The sequence below is a fragment of the Aulostomus chinensis genome, chromosome 18 (genome assembly GCF_037954235.1).
Source record: "Aulostomus chinensis isolate RoL2024-O1b breed Wild chromosome 18, RoL_Achi_v1.0, whole genome shotgun sequence".
NCBI classification, from domain to species: Eukaryota; Metazoa; Chordata; class Actinopteri; order Syngnathiformes; family Aulostomidae; genus Aulostomus; species Aulostomus chinensis.
In genome coordinates, this window is record NC_141337.1 from 5,887,533 (window position 1) to 5,900,346 (window position 12,814).

At 42.0% G+C, this 12,814-nt stretch overlaps 2 protein-coding genes across 2 annotated transcripts; both read left to right on the top strand.

Annotated features, from left to right (window-relative positions):
- Positions 1–3,387: 3,387 nt before the first annotated feature.
- On the top strand, positions 3,388–6,452 carry LOC147244838 (hemoglobin embryonic subunit alpha-like). Its single transcript, XM_086186192.1, has 4 exons — positions 3,388–3,623; positions 5,592–5,893; positions 5,997–6,204; positions 6,317–6,452. The coding sequence occupies exons 2-4, from the start codon at positions 5,748–5,750 to the stop codon at positions 6,443–6,445; spliced, it is 483 nt and encodes a 160-aa protein (XP_086042318.1). The 5' UTR covers positions 3,388–3,623; positions 5,592–5,747; the 3' UTR covers positions 6,446–6,452.
- Positions 6,453–9,576: 3,124 nt separating this feature from the next.
- On the top strand, positions 9,577–10,669 carry LOC147244839 (hemoglobin embryonic subunit alpha-like). The gene is made up of 3 exons (XM_086184350.1): positions 9,577–9,716; positions 9,789–9,996; positions 10,496–10,669. The coding sequence occupies exons 1-3, from the start codon at positions 9,619–9,621 to the stop codon at positions 10,622–10,624; spliced, it is 435 nt and encodes a 144-aa protein (XP_086040476.1). The 5' UTR covers positions 9,577–9,618; the 3' UTR covers positions 10,625–10,669.
- Positions 10,670–12,814: the final 2,145 nt, after the last annotated feature.

The following is a 12,814-nucleotide window of genomic DNA, read 5'->3' on the forward strand; positions in this document are numbered from 1 at the left end:
TTTTTGTAGTCATCCAATTAGCATCCACTTGTTACAGACCTAAAAGAGGCTGCAGACATTTGAGAGACTCTGCGCTTTTATTGCCACTGCATGTTCGCAAATGTCCATTAGAGGGCGATACAATACAAACAGTCCAGGAGGTTTTATTGACTGCTGAAGCACAACACTGAGCTCTGCATCAAAACTCACATTGTACCCCTCCCTTGTGGTATATTGTTTCATTTCATCAAAATAAGAAAAGAAAAAAAAATCTCAAAAGGTCTTGAAGATTCCATGTTTGTTAAATAATGAGCGGTGAGTATCCTCGGTGGTGTTTTATCCCTAAACATTGTTCCAGAAGTGACTAAATAACAGGATAAAGTTTGGAGCCGTAGAGAATAAAGTGGAAAATATGGTGCAATTGCACACTTAACCAGTCATAACTGGCATGGAGGATGCTGTTGTGCATGGAGGGCGTGAACTCTGCAGTGTGACTGTATTTCATCCTTATTTCTCAGTGGAAAGCTGCAGAGAAAAAGATCCACCCTGATGGTGATTCAGGGGAACAAACAGATGGTCTTCAACAACTGATGCCAAAATCCTGTTGCTCCAATGAACAAATGATATTGCCAACACTGCCTCGTTGTTTGACACTGCGTGACCAAACACTAGGACGCCGCATCCTCCAGTACTCTCAGATTTATATAGTTGAGATAATAGATCATGAGAAAGAATGACCCAAAGGAAATTTTGCAAGATTCATGCAGCGTTGCCATGATTAGAAAGAAACAGAAACAGAAGAAGCTCAAAACCAAAGCAAGGAAACTTTGTATTTATGTTGGAATGCATCTAAAGTCAGTTTTTTCCCACTCGTTCATTGCAGAGGTCAGAGAGTTTTCTGAATGCACCCTTAAAGGCCAGGTGACCACCACCTTTCTGTCTCAGTCAGTTATTTTTGGTTTTTGACTGCTAGTTTTGGGCGGCACAGTGGTGCAGTGGTTAGCACTGTCGCCTCACAGCAAGAGAAACTCTGTGTGGAGTCTCCATGTTCTCCCTGTTCCTGTGTGGGTTTTCTGGTACTCCAGCTTCCTCCCACAGTCCAAAGACATCAAGAGGGGACGAGGCTGATTGATACTCTAAACTGACCGTAGGTGTGACTGTGAGTGTGAATGGTTGTCTGTCTATATGTGTTGGCCCTGTGATGGACTGGTGACCTGTCCAGGGTGAACCCTGCCTCTCGCCTGAAGGCTGCTGGGATAGGCTCCAGCCCCCCCACCCCCACCCCCACCCCCCCATGAGCTTTGACAGGATAAGCAGTAGAAAATGGATGGATGGATCGACTTTCGACCAGCCTTTTTTTTAATCTTTCATGTTTTCTCTCCCCATTCATTGCTGGGCTGTGTGCTTTGGATTTAGTCAGAATGGGTTCGATTATATTTTGTAAATTTTTACTGATTTTTTTTTTTTCAGATTTTAGCTTTACTTTGTGTTTGTATTGTATGTTCATCATCACTCTATCAGTCCAAACAAGCCACCCTCACAGGCGTTCTGCCAGACAGTCTCTTAACAGCAGGCTAAAGTGAAGGTTTCCATCGTGTCATGTCATGTTTTCCACACTTTTCCTCTGACAAAGAGTCCTTAAAGGCTTTCTGCCAGAAATCCCTCAGTTCTTGTAGGCAGTTTCTGTCTTTGTTCTCTACCAACAAGAGAACCTGCCTCAAGTACTGGTTGGAACAATTCTGTCCTCCAAAAATATTGTCAGTTCATATCAAAAATCCACCCCAACTTCTCAAACATGGACTTATCCAGATGTTTAACAACTGTGCACATGAATCTTCCTCCTTTCTCAGTGAAAAATCTGCCATTTTCAAAGACATGACGTTCATCCTCACACACACCCCAGACGCTTTCAAAGGCCTTCCAGGACAAACTGCTGCTCCTCCTGGGGCGCAGGTGAGAAAGATGAGACTTCTGCCGCTATTGACGAATCACTGATTGATGACGTTGCCGCCTGCAAATAAATTGTCCTCTCAGCTAGTTTGACCCTTCTCAGACAGCTCCTGCAAGAGAGAGGACTAGGCTGCACCCTGCGGTCACAAGCTAATAAAACGAGCCACAAATACTGCAAAAACTCATAATGCAGCATGACTTCAAAAAAACCTCATCATTGTTTGCTTGGCTCTAATGAAATCAAGGAGTCTGGTAAGAAACAATGTGACATTAACAAAAGTTCTTCCACATTTTCCATTTGACACCAACAGGCTAGACTTGCAGACAAAGCAGACATGAGCAAGTTTGAGCTTTTACAACTTGGTATGTTCCAGGATCCCCTCTTTGTTATTCAAAAGAATAAACTGCAGCAGTTTTACTCGTGTCAAGTCCCTCCTGCTTATGTACCCAATATAGAACATTATGAAAGCCTGCACTCCACAATCTTTAAAAAAAGGCTTGTCACAGCGCCAGCTGGCAGGGGAGGAGTCCGTTAGATAACATGACAGTGCACGCAGTATCTTCAGTCGACACCCGAAATATGAGTTCTTTGTAAAAATATTCAGAAAACTTTCTCTGAAAACAAAGAGGTCGCTTCAGAATGGAGGCTGACCTCATCAGTGTCCCTCTCATCGATGTTTTCCGACTGCGTGAGACAACGTGTCTCCAAGTGAAAACAATTGTTGTATATGTTAATTTAATTTGATGGAGAGTCTTCTGCTTAAACATATTGATATATATTTTTTTACGATTATTATCGTTTTTTTTTTTAAACATTATATTTCCATAATCTAAAATCGATATTCATGATCATATTTTTTTTTGGATCCAGCACCACTGGGTCTTGTGCTATGCATGTTGTTTGTGTCTTTTTTAGACATTTCTCAAAAAATGCATCTTCTTGTATTTGCTTTATATTTGACCCCCCATAAATTAATGCAAGAGATATCCAGTGGTTTTCCGTGAAAGAAAAACATTGAAAATCAGCAGTTTGAAAGTAGATTTTGGCTGAAAATAGAGTGGAGAAAAATATTTATCTGTGCTGCGTCTTGAGTGGATCCTCCCTTCCAGCTGTCCAGAGACAGATAAGTTACACCCCATTGCAGTCTTCACACGAGGCGCTGATAATAATAATAATAAAAAATCTATTGATGAAACCATTCCAAGATTTAAAATCTTAATTTAATCAGACACTAAAATAAATCTCTTTTTTGGGCTCAAGTCAAATTTTGTGTCTGTTGAAACTGTCACATTTTTTGAGATCTTGAGAGTGAACGCTTCTTTAGTCTTTGACTTGCAGTTATAGAATTGCATCAAAAATGTATCTTGTTAGCTGTAGCAGCATTGGGTGGTGGCTGGTCAGGTTAGAGGCCAGGGCCCCCTCTGGTCCTGGGGCCTCAGCGTTCCTATAAACACCCCTGGGTCTCACAAATTGTATGAGATACTATATTCTGACAAAGCTGCCATTTTTTTAAACATAAAAAATTATGTTTATGAAACAACTATATTATTTTTCTCTTTATGTAACATCCTTGTGGTCCTGGCCATCATGTTTGCTGATGATTTGACCCCAGCGGTCCACGGGTCTTTGGACAAGTTCCTGGCTTGCCTGGCGTTGGCCCTGGCTGAGAAATACCGATAAACACAAACGTGAGGTACAATAGACTCTAACTTTATATTATTCAAAAATATCTACATCTCTAATTAATGCAATTAAGAAATATTCTTGTTTAATATACACTCACAGGCCACTTTATAAGGCACACCTGTCCAACTGCTCATTAACGCAAATTACTAATCAGCCAATCACATGGCAGCAACTCAATGCATTTAGGCATGCAGACATGGTCAGGATGATCTGCTGCAGTTCAAACTGAGCATCAGAATGGGGAAGAAAGGTGATTTAAGTGACTTTGAACGTGGCAGGGTTGTTGGTGCCAGACGGGCTGGTCTGAGTATTTCAGAAACTGCTGATCTACTGGGATTGTCACGCACAACCATCTCTGGGGTTTACAGAGAATGGTCAGAAAAAAGAGAAAATATCCAGTGAGCGGCAGTTCTGTGGGTGAAAATGCCTTGTTGATGCCAGAGGTCAGAAGAGAATGGCCAGACTGGTTCGAGCTGATAGAAAGGCAACAGTAACGCAAATAACCACTCGTTACAACCAAGGTATGCAGAAGAGCATCTCTGAACGCACAACACGTTGAACCTTGAAGCAGATGAGCTACAGCAGCAGAGGACCACGCCGGGTGCCACTCCTGTCAGCTAAGAACAGAAAACTGAGGCTGCAATTCGCACAGGCTCACCAAAGTTGGACAACAGAAGATTGGACAAACGTTGCCTGGTCTGATGGGTCTCGATTTCTGCTGCAACAGTCGGATGGTAGGGTCAGGGTTTGGCGTCAACAACATGAAAGCATGGATCCATCCTGCCTTGTATCAACAGTTCAGGCTGCTGCTGGTGGTGTAATGGTGTGGGGGATATTTTCTTGGCACACTTTGAGTCTCTTAGTACCAATTGAGCATCGTTGCAACGCCACAGCCTACCTGAGTATTGTTGCTGACCATGTTCATCCCTTGATGACCACAGTGTACCCATCTTCTGATGGCTACTTCCAGCAGGATAACGCGCCATGTCATAAAGCTCGAATCATCTCAGACTGGTTTCTTGAACATGACAATGAGTTCACTGTACTCAAATGGCCTCCACAGTCACCAGATCTCAATCCAATAGAGCACCTTTGGGATGTGGTGGAACGGGAGATTCGCCTGATGGATGTGCAGCCAACAAATCTGCAGCAACTGCGTGATGCTATCATGTCAATATGGACCAAACTCTCTGAGGAATGTTTCCAGTACCTTGTTGAATCTATGCCACGAAGGATTAAGGCAGTTCTGAAGGCAAAACGGGGTGCAACCCGGTACCAGCAAGGTGTACCTAATAAAGTGGCCAGTGAGTGTACATACATCAATGTTCTGGCATAACAATGGTCTGAGATGTACATTTGGATGCTCATGTCTCAGCAAAATGTTGATACATATATGTTATTTTTTTGTGGCCTGGCGCGGCGGTAGAGTGACTGCCTAGCAACCAAAGGGTTGCTGGTTTGATCCTCACTTCCCCCGGTGGCCATGTCCAAGAATCCTTGAGCTCCTTCAGGCGAGAGGCGGGGTTCACCCTGGGCAGGTCACCAGTCCATCGTTTATTTATTTATGATTAGTTTTACTATTATTGTTATTGTTATTGTTATTATTATGGTTAATAGTAGCAGAAGTAGTAGAATTAAATTTTGATGCACTTTAAATTTTATTTTCCATCATTTGTATTGTCACCTGTCACAGATTTTTTTTTTGGCACTAATCACAAGTAAAAAGGAAGGGAAAAAACATGAAAATGTCAAATATCTAAAATAAATTTCCCCCTATAAATAGTACTGGGGCTCAGGCTGCATAGCTGGAGTCTATCCCAGCTGACACTGGGCGAGAGGCAAGGTTCACCCTGGACAGGTATCTCTAGAATGCCTACAAGGAATTTCTATAAAAGCAGTGATAGGTTTTGGTAAAGTTTTGTGACCCCACAAATATTTTGGAAGCTGATCAAGATATTTTTATCTTAATTATCAGGAATTGATGAATTATCGATTTTGAAACTGAGGGGTGTGACTCGAAGCAGTTTTTTTGTTGCTTATCTCATGGAGGCTGTGACCTACTTGCAGTGGCCAATCTGCGCGTTCGTTGGTGGGTGTAGCCACAGTTAGCTTTACCTATAAGACCATCCAGATGTTTGAACTGATCACGACTTGTAGTGACAGTCAAACAGCAGGCAAGATGACCAGTCTAACCGCTAAGGACAAGGCCGTTGTCAGGGAGTTCTGGGCCAAAGTCTCCTCCAAGAGGGACGAGATCGGCATGGATGCTCTGGCCAGGTAAACTTACCTGATGTACCCATCAGGAATTCATTTTCATTCACTTACTGATTCATTTACAAATCTTCAATTCTTCTTCTTTTTTAATACAAAATTTCCTCAGGATGATCGTGGTGTACCCACAGACCAAGACATACTTCGCTCACTGGAAGGACATCAGCCCCGGCTCCGCCCCCGTGAGGAAGCACGGAAGAACCGTGATGGGTGGTGTTGGAGAAGCTGTTGGCAAGATCGACGACCTGAAAGGGGGTCTCCTGAACCTCAGTGAGCTGCATGCCTTCACCCTGCGTGTGGACCCCGCCAACTTCAAGGTGAGCATTCATCCCAGCAGCTCATGACGTAATGAGTGAATGTCAGATATACCAGGGAACATCTGGGACAGTTGTGTCCATGGTTAGATTAAAAACTCCATCTTTTTCACAGATTATCTCCCACAACATCCTTGTGGTGCTGGCCATCATGTTCCCTGACATCTTCACCCCAGAGGTTCACGTGTCTTTGGACAAGTTCCTGGCTTGCCTGGCTTTGGCCCTGGCTGAGAAATACCGATAAACACCTGGAGCAGAAGATGGAGAATTAAGAAATTGCTCTGCATATCATGAATAAATGCAAGCATAGAAAAATATCATTGTTTACTGGTTCTTTTATTCTTCTTTTTGTTTTTTGTTTTTTTGGTCACAACTTCTTCTAAAAAAATGTGAGCATGTGGAGACATCTGGAACAGCTGTAAAATGTTTCAGATGTTTTAGAAAACACACAGAGCAGACTAATGTTTCTCTGTCTCTGAGCGCAAATCACACCTGACATTTTGGATAAACCATTCAGATTTTTTAAGTTAATTATAATTCATTTTGGATTTTTTTTTTTTATTCCAAGGTTGAAAAGCTCACAAAGTTAGTCGGTTTTATTTCATTATCGATGTACAATGTGAACGACGGCGTATCAGGCAGGTAGAGTGACGGTCTAGTAAGGGGGAACCATAATCGCTCCCAATGAGTAGAACAGCAGTGCTTTGGGTACTGCTAAGGTAGGAAGGTGTTATATAAATGCTGCCTACACTCTGGCCTCGTAGGTGGCAATAATGCCACTTGAATGCCTGTGGCGGTGGAAGGAGCAACAAAGAGCTTTGCCAAAGTGAACATGTTTGGTACCCTGTCGACTCAAATTAAGACCAGGGTGAGGTGACTACCTCTGCTACATACAGTATGATGTCATCAGTGGGGAGACAAGATGCAAACAACCCCCCATCCCATGTTTATGATTTTAATGCAAAAGATTTTCAGAGTGTGGTTTTGTGTGTGTGTGTGTGTGTGTGTGTGTGTGTGTGTGTGTGTGTGTGTGTGTGTGTGTGTGTCTTTTTGAAGAAAATTTTGTCCTGCTGGCATCATTTATCTGTGACCTTCAGCTCTCTCTGGATCGGTTCGCAGCCAAATCCGAAGCAGCTGGGAAATTAATGAAAATCAATCAAGTGTTTCCTCATAATGAGACCTGATGGAAGCAGATACAGGGTGAAGAGTCCTGGCCCGAGGACAGAGTGTTGTGGAACACATGTTCCAGGCCTGTCCATCTAGAAGGGGCCTGCATGGCAGACCAAGCACCAGGTGGGAACACTTAGGGATCCCCCACTCAGAGCTGGTCTATGGCAGTGGCTAGGAGCAGCAGAGTTTGGGATTCCCTTGCTGGAGCTGCTACCTCTGTGCACCAATTTTGGAGATGGGGTTGAAGATGGATGCTGACCTGAGTTCACGTCATTTCTATTACAATAGACCAGGGGTGGGGGACCATGTGCCATGGAGGGCCACACGTATGCAGGTTTTCCTTCGAACCAAACACTACAACAGGTGATCTCACTGATTAACACATCTTCAGCCACAGAGGTGTGTTAATCAGTGAAATCACCTGTTGCCGTGTTTGGTTCGAAGAAAAACCTGCATACGTGTGGCCCTCCATGGCACATGGTCCCCCACCCCTGGTCTAGACCTGGTTTATGCTTCAAAAGAGGCAGAAAAGTCTGAGATATTTATGTCACTTTGATGTATAAGGAACCTGCAAGGATAAATTGGCTTTCTCAACAAGCGTATGGAAATGACAGATGTGATAAATGTGCACAGTGGTCAAACACATTTATACCAACACGTTCATGTGTCCACACTCAGGTAAGACATGTATAAATGAATCGACTGTCTCTCTACACATGTAGTGCATATCTTAAAATGCCCTGGTGGCTTTAGGCCTAAAAAGAAAGCAGAATCCTAAACTGAGCGTTGCTGATTTGAAATGGAAACATGGATGATGCCATTACCAGACACTACAGAGGGAGAAAAAACAAATCATAGGTCGGCCACTTCTCTGGAATTTTGGGGCACTGAACGAGTACGGCCGAATCCGAGAGGTGGTAGTCTGATAAACCAGATCTAACAAGGAAAGGCATTTTGGATTCATGACATGAACACATGAAACACAAGATATGAGTCCCTTTCTGTCATATGACAATAATTTGCCTTTGGACCAAAAGTCCAAGATGAGCCACTAAGTTCCTTGGCTATGCAGAGGGACAGTTGTAGGACCGATGGTCTATACCTCTTTAGAAATGTGGTTTGCTGCGGCAGGTAATTTTCTGAATCTGGTGTGATACATGCAGTTCTAGTGACTGTATACTGTTCAATGTTATGGGTTTGCAGTTTTTTTTAACAGATTTTTTTTGTAGATATAGTCATACTTTTTGAATGTTGACTCTTGAGAAAAAGGCGCGTGTAATTTCCCCGAGTGAACTTGAAACATGTTTGTTTTGAATAAAGCCACTTTAAAGTTCACTGGCGTTTTGTGGTTAATTTGGATCCGAGACCAACCCAAACCTGACTATTAATCCTGGCTTTGCACAAGAAGTTCAGCTTGTTGGGAAAAAAATACTTTAATCGTGATGTGTTGCAAAGGCATGTGAAAAACAATTTGTTAATGTTTAATATAAGAGTGCTGTTACTTAAGCATGATTAACCTTAATTACCTTCAGTGATAGAGAATGAGTGTTGATCATTCATTCTTGTGGTTGAACATTTCTCCATGTCAAAAAAAACCCCAAAACACAAGTCCTCCACCCTCAGATATGCGAGGGAGATAACTGCTGGGAACTGCTGCTGCTCCTTCAGCGGGTAGAAACTGTCGATTAATCTGTAACCGTTCAAGTACATTATGAATTCCCATTTCCCATTCACGTTTTGTGCTTTCCTTTTGGATTCTTTACTTTTCTTGTTGACGAGTCGTGTGCTCTCGTGGTTTTGATGTTGGAGTTGCGTCTTGTTTATTCTTGGTGTGTTTTGTTTCTCTGTTTAAGTCATGGTCAGATTGCCTGTTGAGTTTACCTGTTGTTGTTTTTTTTTTCTCCTTTGGTTTCCTTGTGCTGAGTACAATGCTGAGTTTTGTCTCCCCAGTGTTTTGTTAGTTCTTGCCCCTTGGGATTTTTTTTATTTAAGATTTTCTATGGTTCCTCATCTCCTCCCTCATTGTTTCCTCATTTGGGTCCTGCCCCTGTCGCACCACAATCTGACAAGTACTGTGAGACTGAGGGGTGTAATTCCAAAATGTTTATCTCACAGGGGCTGCCACCCTTGTTGGAGCAGCCAATCTCTGAGGTGTCCGAGGGTGTGGCCATGCCCAGTTTTAACTATAAAACCTCTTGCTCTTTGCGTTAATTACGACTTGTGTCAACAGCCAAAGAGGAAGCGAAGATGACTAGCCTCAACGAAAAGGACAAAGCCGTTGTCAGGGCTTTCTGGGCCAAAGTTGGCTCAAAGAGGGATGAAATTGGCATGGATGCTCTGGGCAGGTAAACTTGACCCCAAATCTTATTACTTAAACATTGATGGACTTATTTATCAACATCTTTTTTTGCCCTCAGGATGATCGTGGTGTATCCCCAGACCAAGACTTACTTCGCTCACTGGAAGGACATCAGCCCCACCTCCGCCCCCGTGAGGAAGCACGGAAGAACCGTGATGGGTGGTGTTGGAGAAGCTGTTGGCAAGATCGACGACCTGAAAGGGGGTCTCCTGAACCTCAGTGAGCTGCATGCCTTCACCCTGCGTGTGGACCCCGCCAACTTCAAGGTGAACTGTGACTCATTTTGCAGTCAATGCAGATGGATATATTTAAGTTATTTATCATACACAGGAAAGTATAAGTGCACGGGCAAATGAAGTTAAAAATAACAAATGACATCAGATAATTTAAAGTACAACTGGAGAACTACAGAACACCAAAATATTGAAAAATAATAGCGTGTGCAATGTGCAAGTGCAAATCATAATAGTAAGAAGAAAAGAGCAGTAATGCCAGATATTTTTAAAAAAGTAGCAATGAGATATGAGAATTCATTCTGCACAGTCAAAATAGTGACTACATGATATATCATACAGCGTATCGTACATTTCAGTCCCTCAAACCTTGGGGTCTCAAAATTTGCATCATGCCAGTCGGTCATGATCATACGCGTCAACAGGAAAACTGCAGAGCTGATATCAAATGTACCAGCAAATATTTAAGCCAGAAAAAATGTGAGATAAAAAGATTTGTTCAAAAATTATATGATTTTTCCTCTTTCCATAGATTATCTCCCACAACATCCTTGTGGTCCTGGCCATCATGTTCCCCGATGAATTCACCCCAGAGGTCCACATGTCTTTGGACAAGTTCCTGGCTTGCCTGGCTTTGGCCCTGGCTGAGAAATACAGATAAACACCTGGAACAGAAGATGAACAGCAGTTTAGCCTTGATGATTTATGATCAATAAATGCATTCATGGCAAAAAAAAAACCAGCAACAACTTTTTCTGTTGTGATTATTTTACGTGATGGATAGAAATTTCAAACTTTTTAAAATTTTGAGCCTTTAAAACAAAACCTGTTCAAACTTTAGTGTTTAAAGTAAATACCGTCTGTGCCCACTTCTACAATACCTTGCTCAGCGTACATCATTCATGATGCAATGTCTCATGTGGATATTCAAACCTTGTATAATGACGAGTGTAGTATATTTAGAAAAAAAATCCACTTATTTAGGGCTTAAACCTATAATGTGGATGGGCTGAAATATTAATAAGCGAAGTTCAACTCAAGGCGCTGCACACAACAGAACAGAATGCTGTCAGGGGGATTTTATTTGAATTCCTTTGAGGTGACTATCTCAATAAATTTCTTTCAAGATTATTCATTAATCACAAAAAAGCAAAACAATTTATGACATATACAAATATATACTGCCTGGTTGTAACGTCATGCAATGTCTCGTCATGCAACAACAGCGTAAAAATGGTGGTGATTAGTTTTATGTCACTTTAATATGAACTATTATTTCCTTAGCTAGACCTCCTGATCGCTTATTTCCTCTGTCTTTTCTCTGTTTTTCCTTTAATGAGGGAAGACATGAATCTGTTACAGCATCACCAGTCAGGCTGATGCACTGGTTGTGTGCACAGATGCTTCTGGTGCAGGGGTGGACTGTCAGAGGGGAGACTGGCCCCAGAAATGAAATAGTACTTTCATTTCTATTTTAAAATTATTTGTGGGCTTTGTACTTTGGGTCACAGCATATAGATCCAACGGCCACATCTCTGTAATTGTTTCGGCTGTGCCCTGACCATAAATAATGTTCACTTCAAGCATCTGTAAATATATAGATTTATGACTAAAAAAATATTCCGCAATTCACTCATAATCAAGAGGTTGCTGGATTTTCGCGTATCCGGTTTATGATACGAATACAGAATACTAATCACCGACTGCTTCCCCGAGAGAGCAAACCAGTACAATAGGTCAGCATGTCCACTAGAGGGCGCGCAAACACTAACTTTTGCTGGCATAAACAAAAGATTGCCTCACACCGAATAGTCGCTTAATATTTTGTTTTTGTTACCCCCAAAGACCATAAAGGAGCTTAAGAATAAGTAAAATGCAAACCTCACAGTCTGTATTTTAAAAAAAATCAGTGCTTCATCTGATAATCTTTGTTCAATATTCAAGATGAAGGGGGGAGTTAGAGGAGTGAAGGTTGGCTTATAAACCTTCTTGCAGGTTGAAGAATGTATAGAGAGCAACAGCTTTATCTGGCAATGGTCAGTTTTAGCTGAATATTTCACACTTTTACGCCCTTCATTCTCCTGCTGGAAAATAATGTGCTGCCATTTCAATCCCAAGAGAGGAGAAACCAGCGAAGGCAATGCAGAGACATGGGAATATCAAGTTCAATTACATCTCAGTGTTTCTCAGTGAAGTCTTAGAAAATAATCCTCAGGATGTATATTCAATAAATACAACAATAAATAAACAATAAATACAACAGCAGTGCAATTCAATCAAATAATAGCCTAAAACCATGCAGAGAATGCCAGCTCCACGGGGGTGTTTCAGCCAAGCTGCTGCTTACTGTATGACAAATTATCTTGTACCCTTCGGTGTGGATCCACCCTTTGACAGGCTCCTCCTCCAAGAGAAGGGCAATATTTGGCAGCCAATTTCACCCCGAATGACCTGAGTCAAATTGTTAATGTCAGCTGGTAACATATTGGTATTAGTTTATTCCAGATACATACATTTTAAAATCTTTATGCACAGTATATCATAAATATGCAAATCTTATACATTCATGTTTACCATATCTGTCCTTGAAATCATAATTCAGTTCAAAGCTAGTTTGCTTATTATTGGCTTATTAAAGCAAATCAAAATGACCTACAACTATGTTTTAACAATAAAATAATAGAAAAATGACCATAACTCAAGATAATCAGAAGGTGGCACGGTGGTGCAGGGGTCAGCACTGTCGCCTCACAGCAAGAAGGTTCCGGGTTCGAGTCCCAGCTCGTGCACGGGATCTTTCTATGTGGAGTCTCCATGTTCTCCCTGTTCCTGTGTGGGTTCTCTCTGGTAC

Bases quoted from the DNA above. Each gene is read 5' to 3' on its own strand.
- LOC147244839 (XM_086184350.1), top strand. From the start codon at position 9,619: ATGACTAGCCTCAACGAAAAGGACAAAGCCGTTGTCAGGGCTTTCTGG. The intron at 9,717-9,788 runs GTAAACTTGACC...TTTTGCCCTCAG, and splicing joins GGCATGGATGCTCTGGGCAG to GATGATCGTGGTGTATCCCC. The intron at 9,997-10,495 runs GTGAACTGTGAC...CTCTTTCCATAG, and splicing joins TGGACCCCGCCAACTTCAAG to ATTATCTCCCACAACATCCT.
- LOC147244838 (XM_086186192.1), top strand. From the start codon at position 5,748: ATGTTTGAACTGATCACGACTTGTAGTGACAGTCAAACAGCAGGCAAG. The intron at 5,894-5,996 runs GTAAACTTACCT...AAATTTCCTCAG, and splicing joins GGCATGGATGCTCTGGCCAG to GATGATCGTGGTGTACCCAC. The intron at 6,205-6,316 runs GTGAGCATTCAT...TCTTTTTCACAG, and splicing joins TGGACCCCGCCAACTTCAAG to ATTATCTCCCACAACATCCT.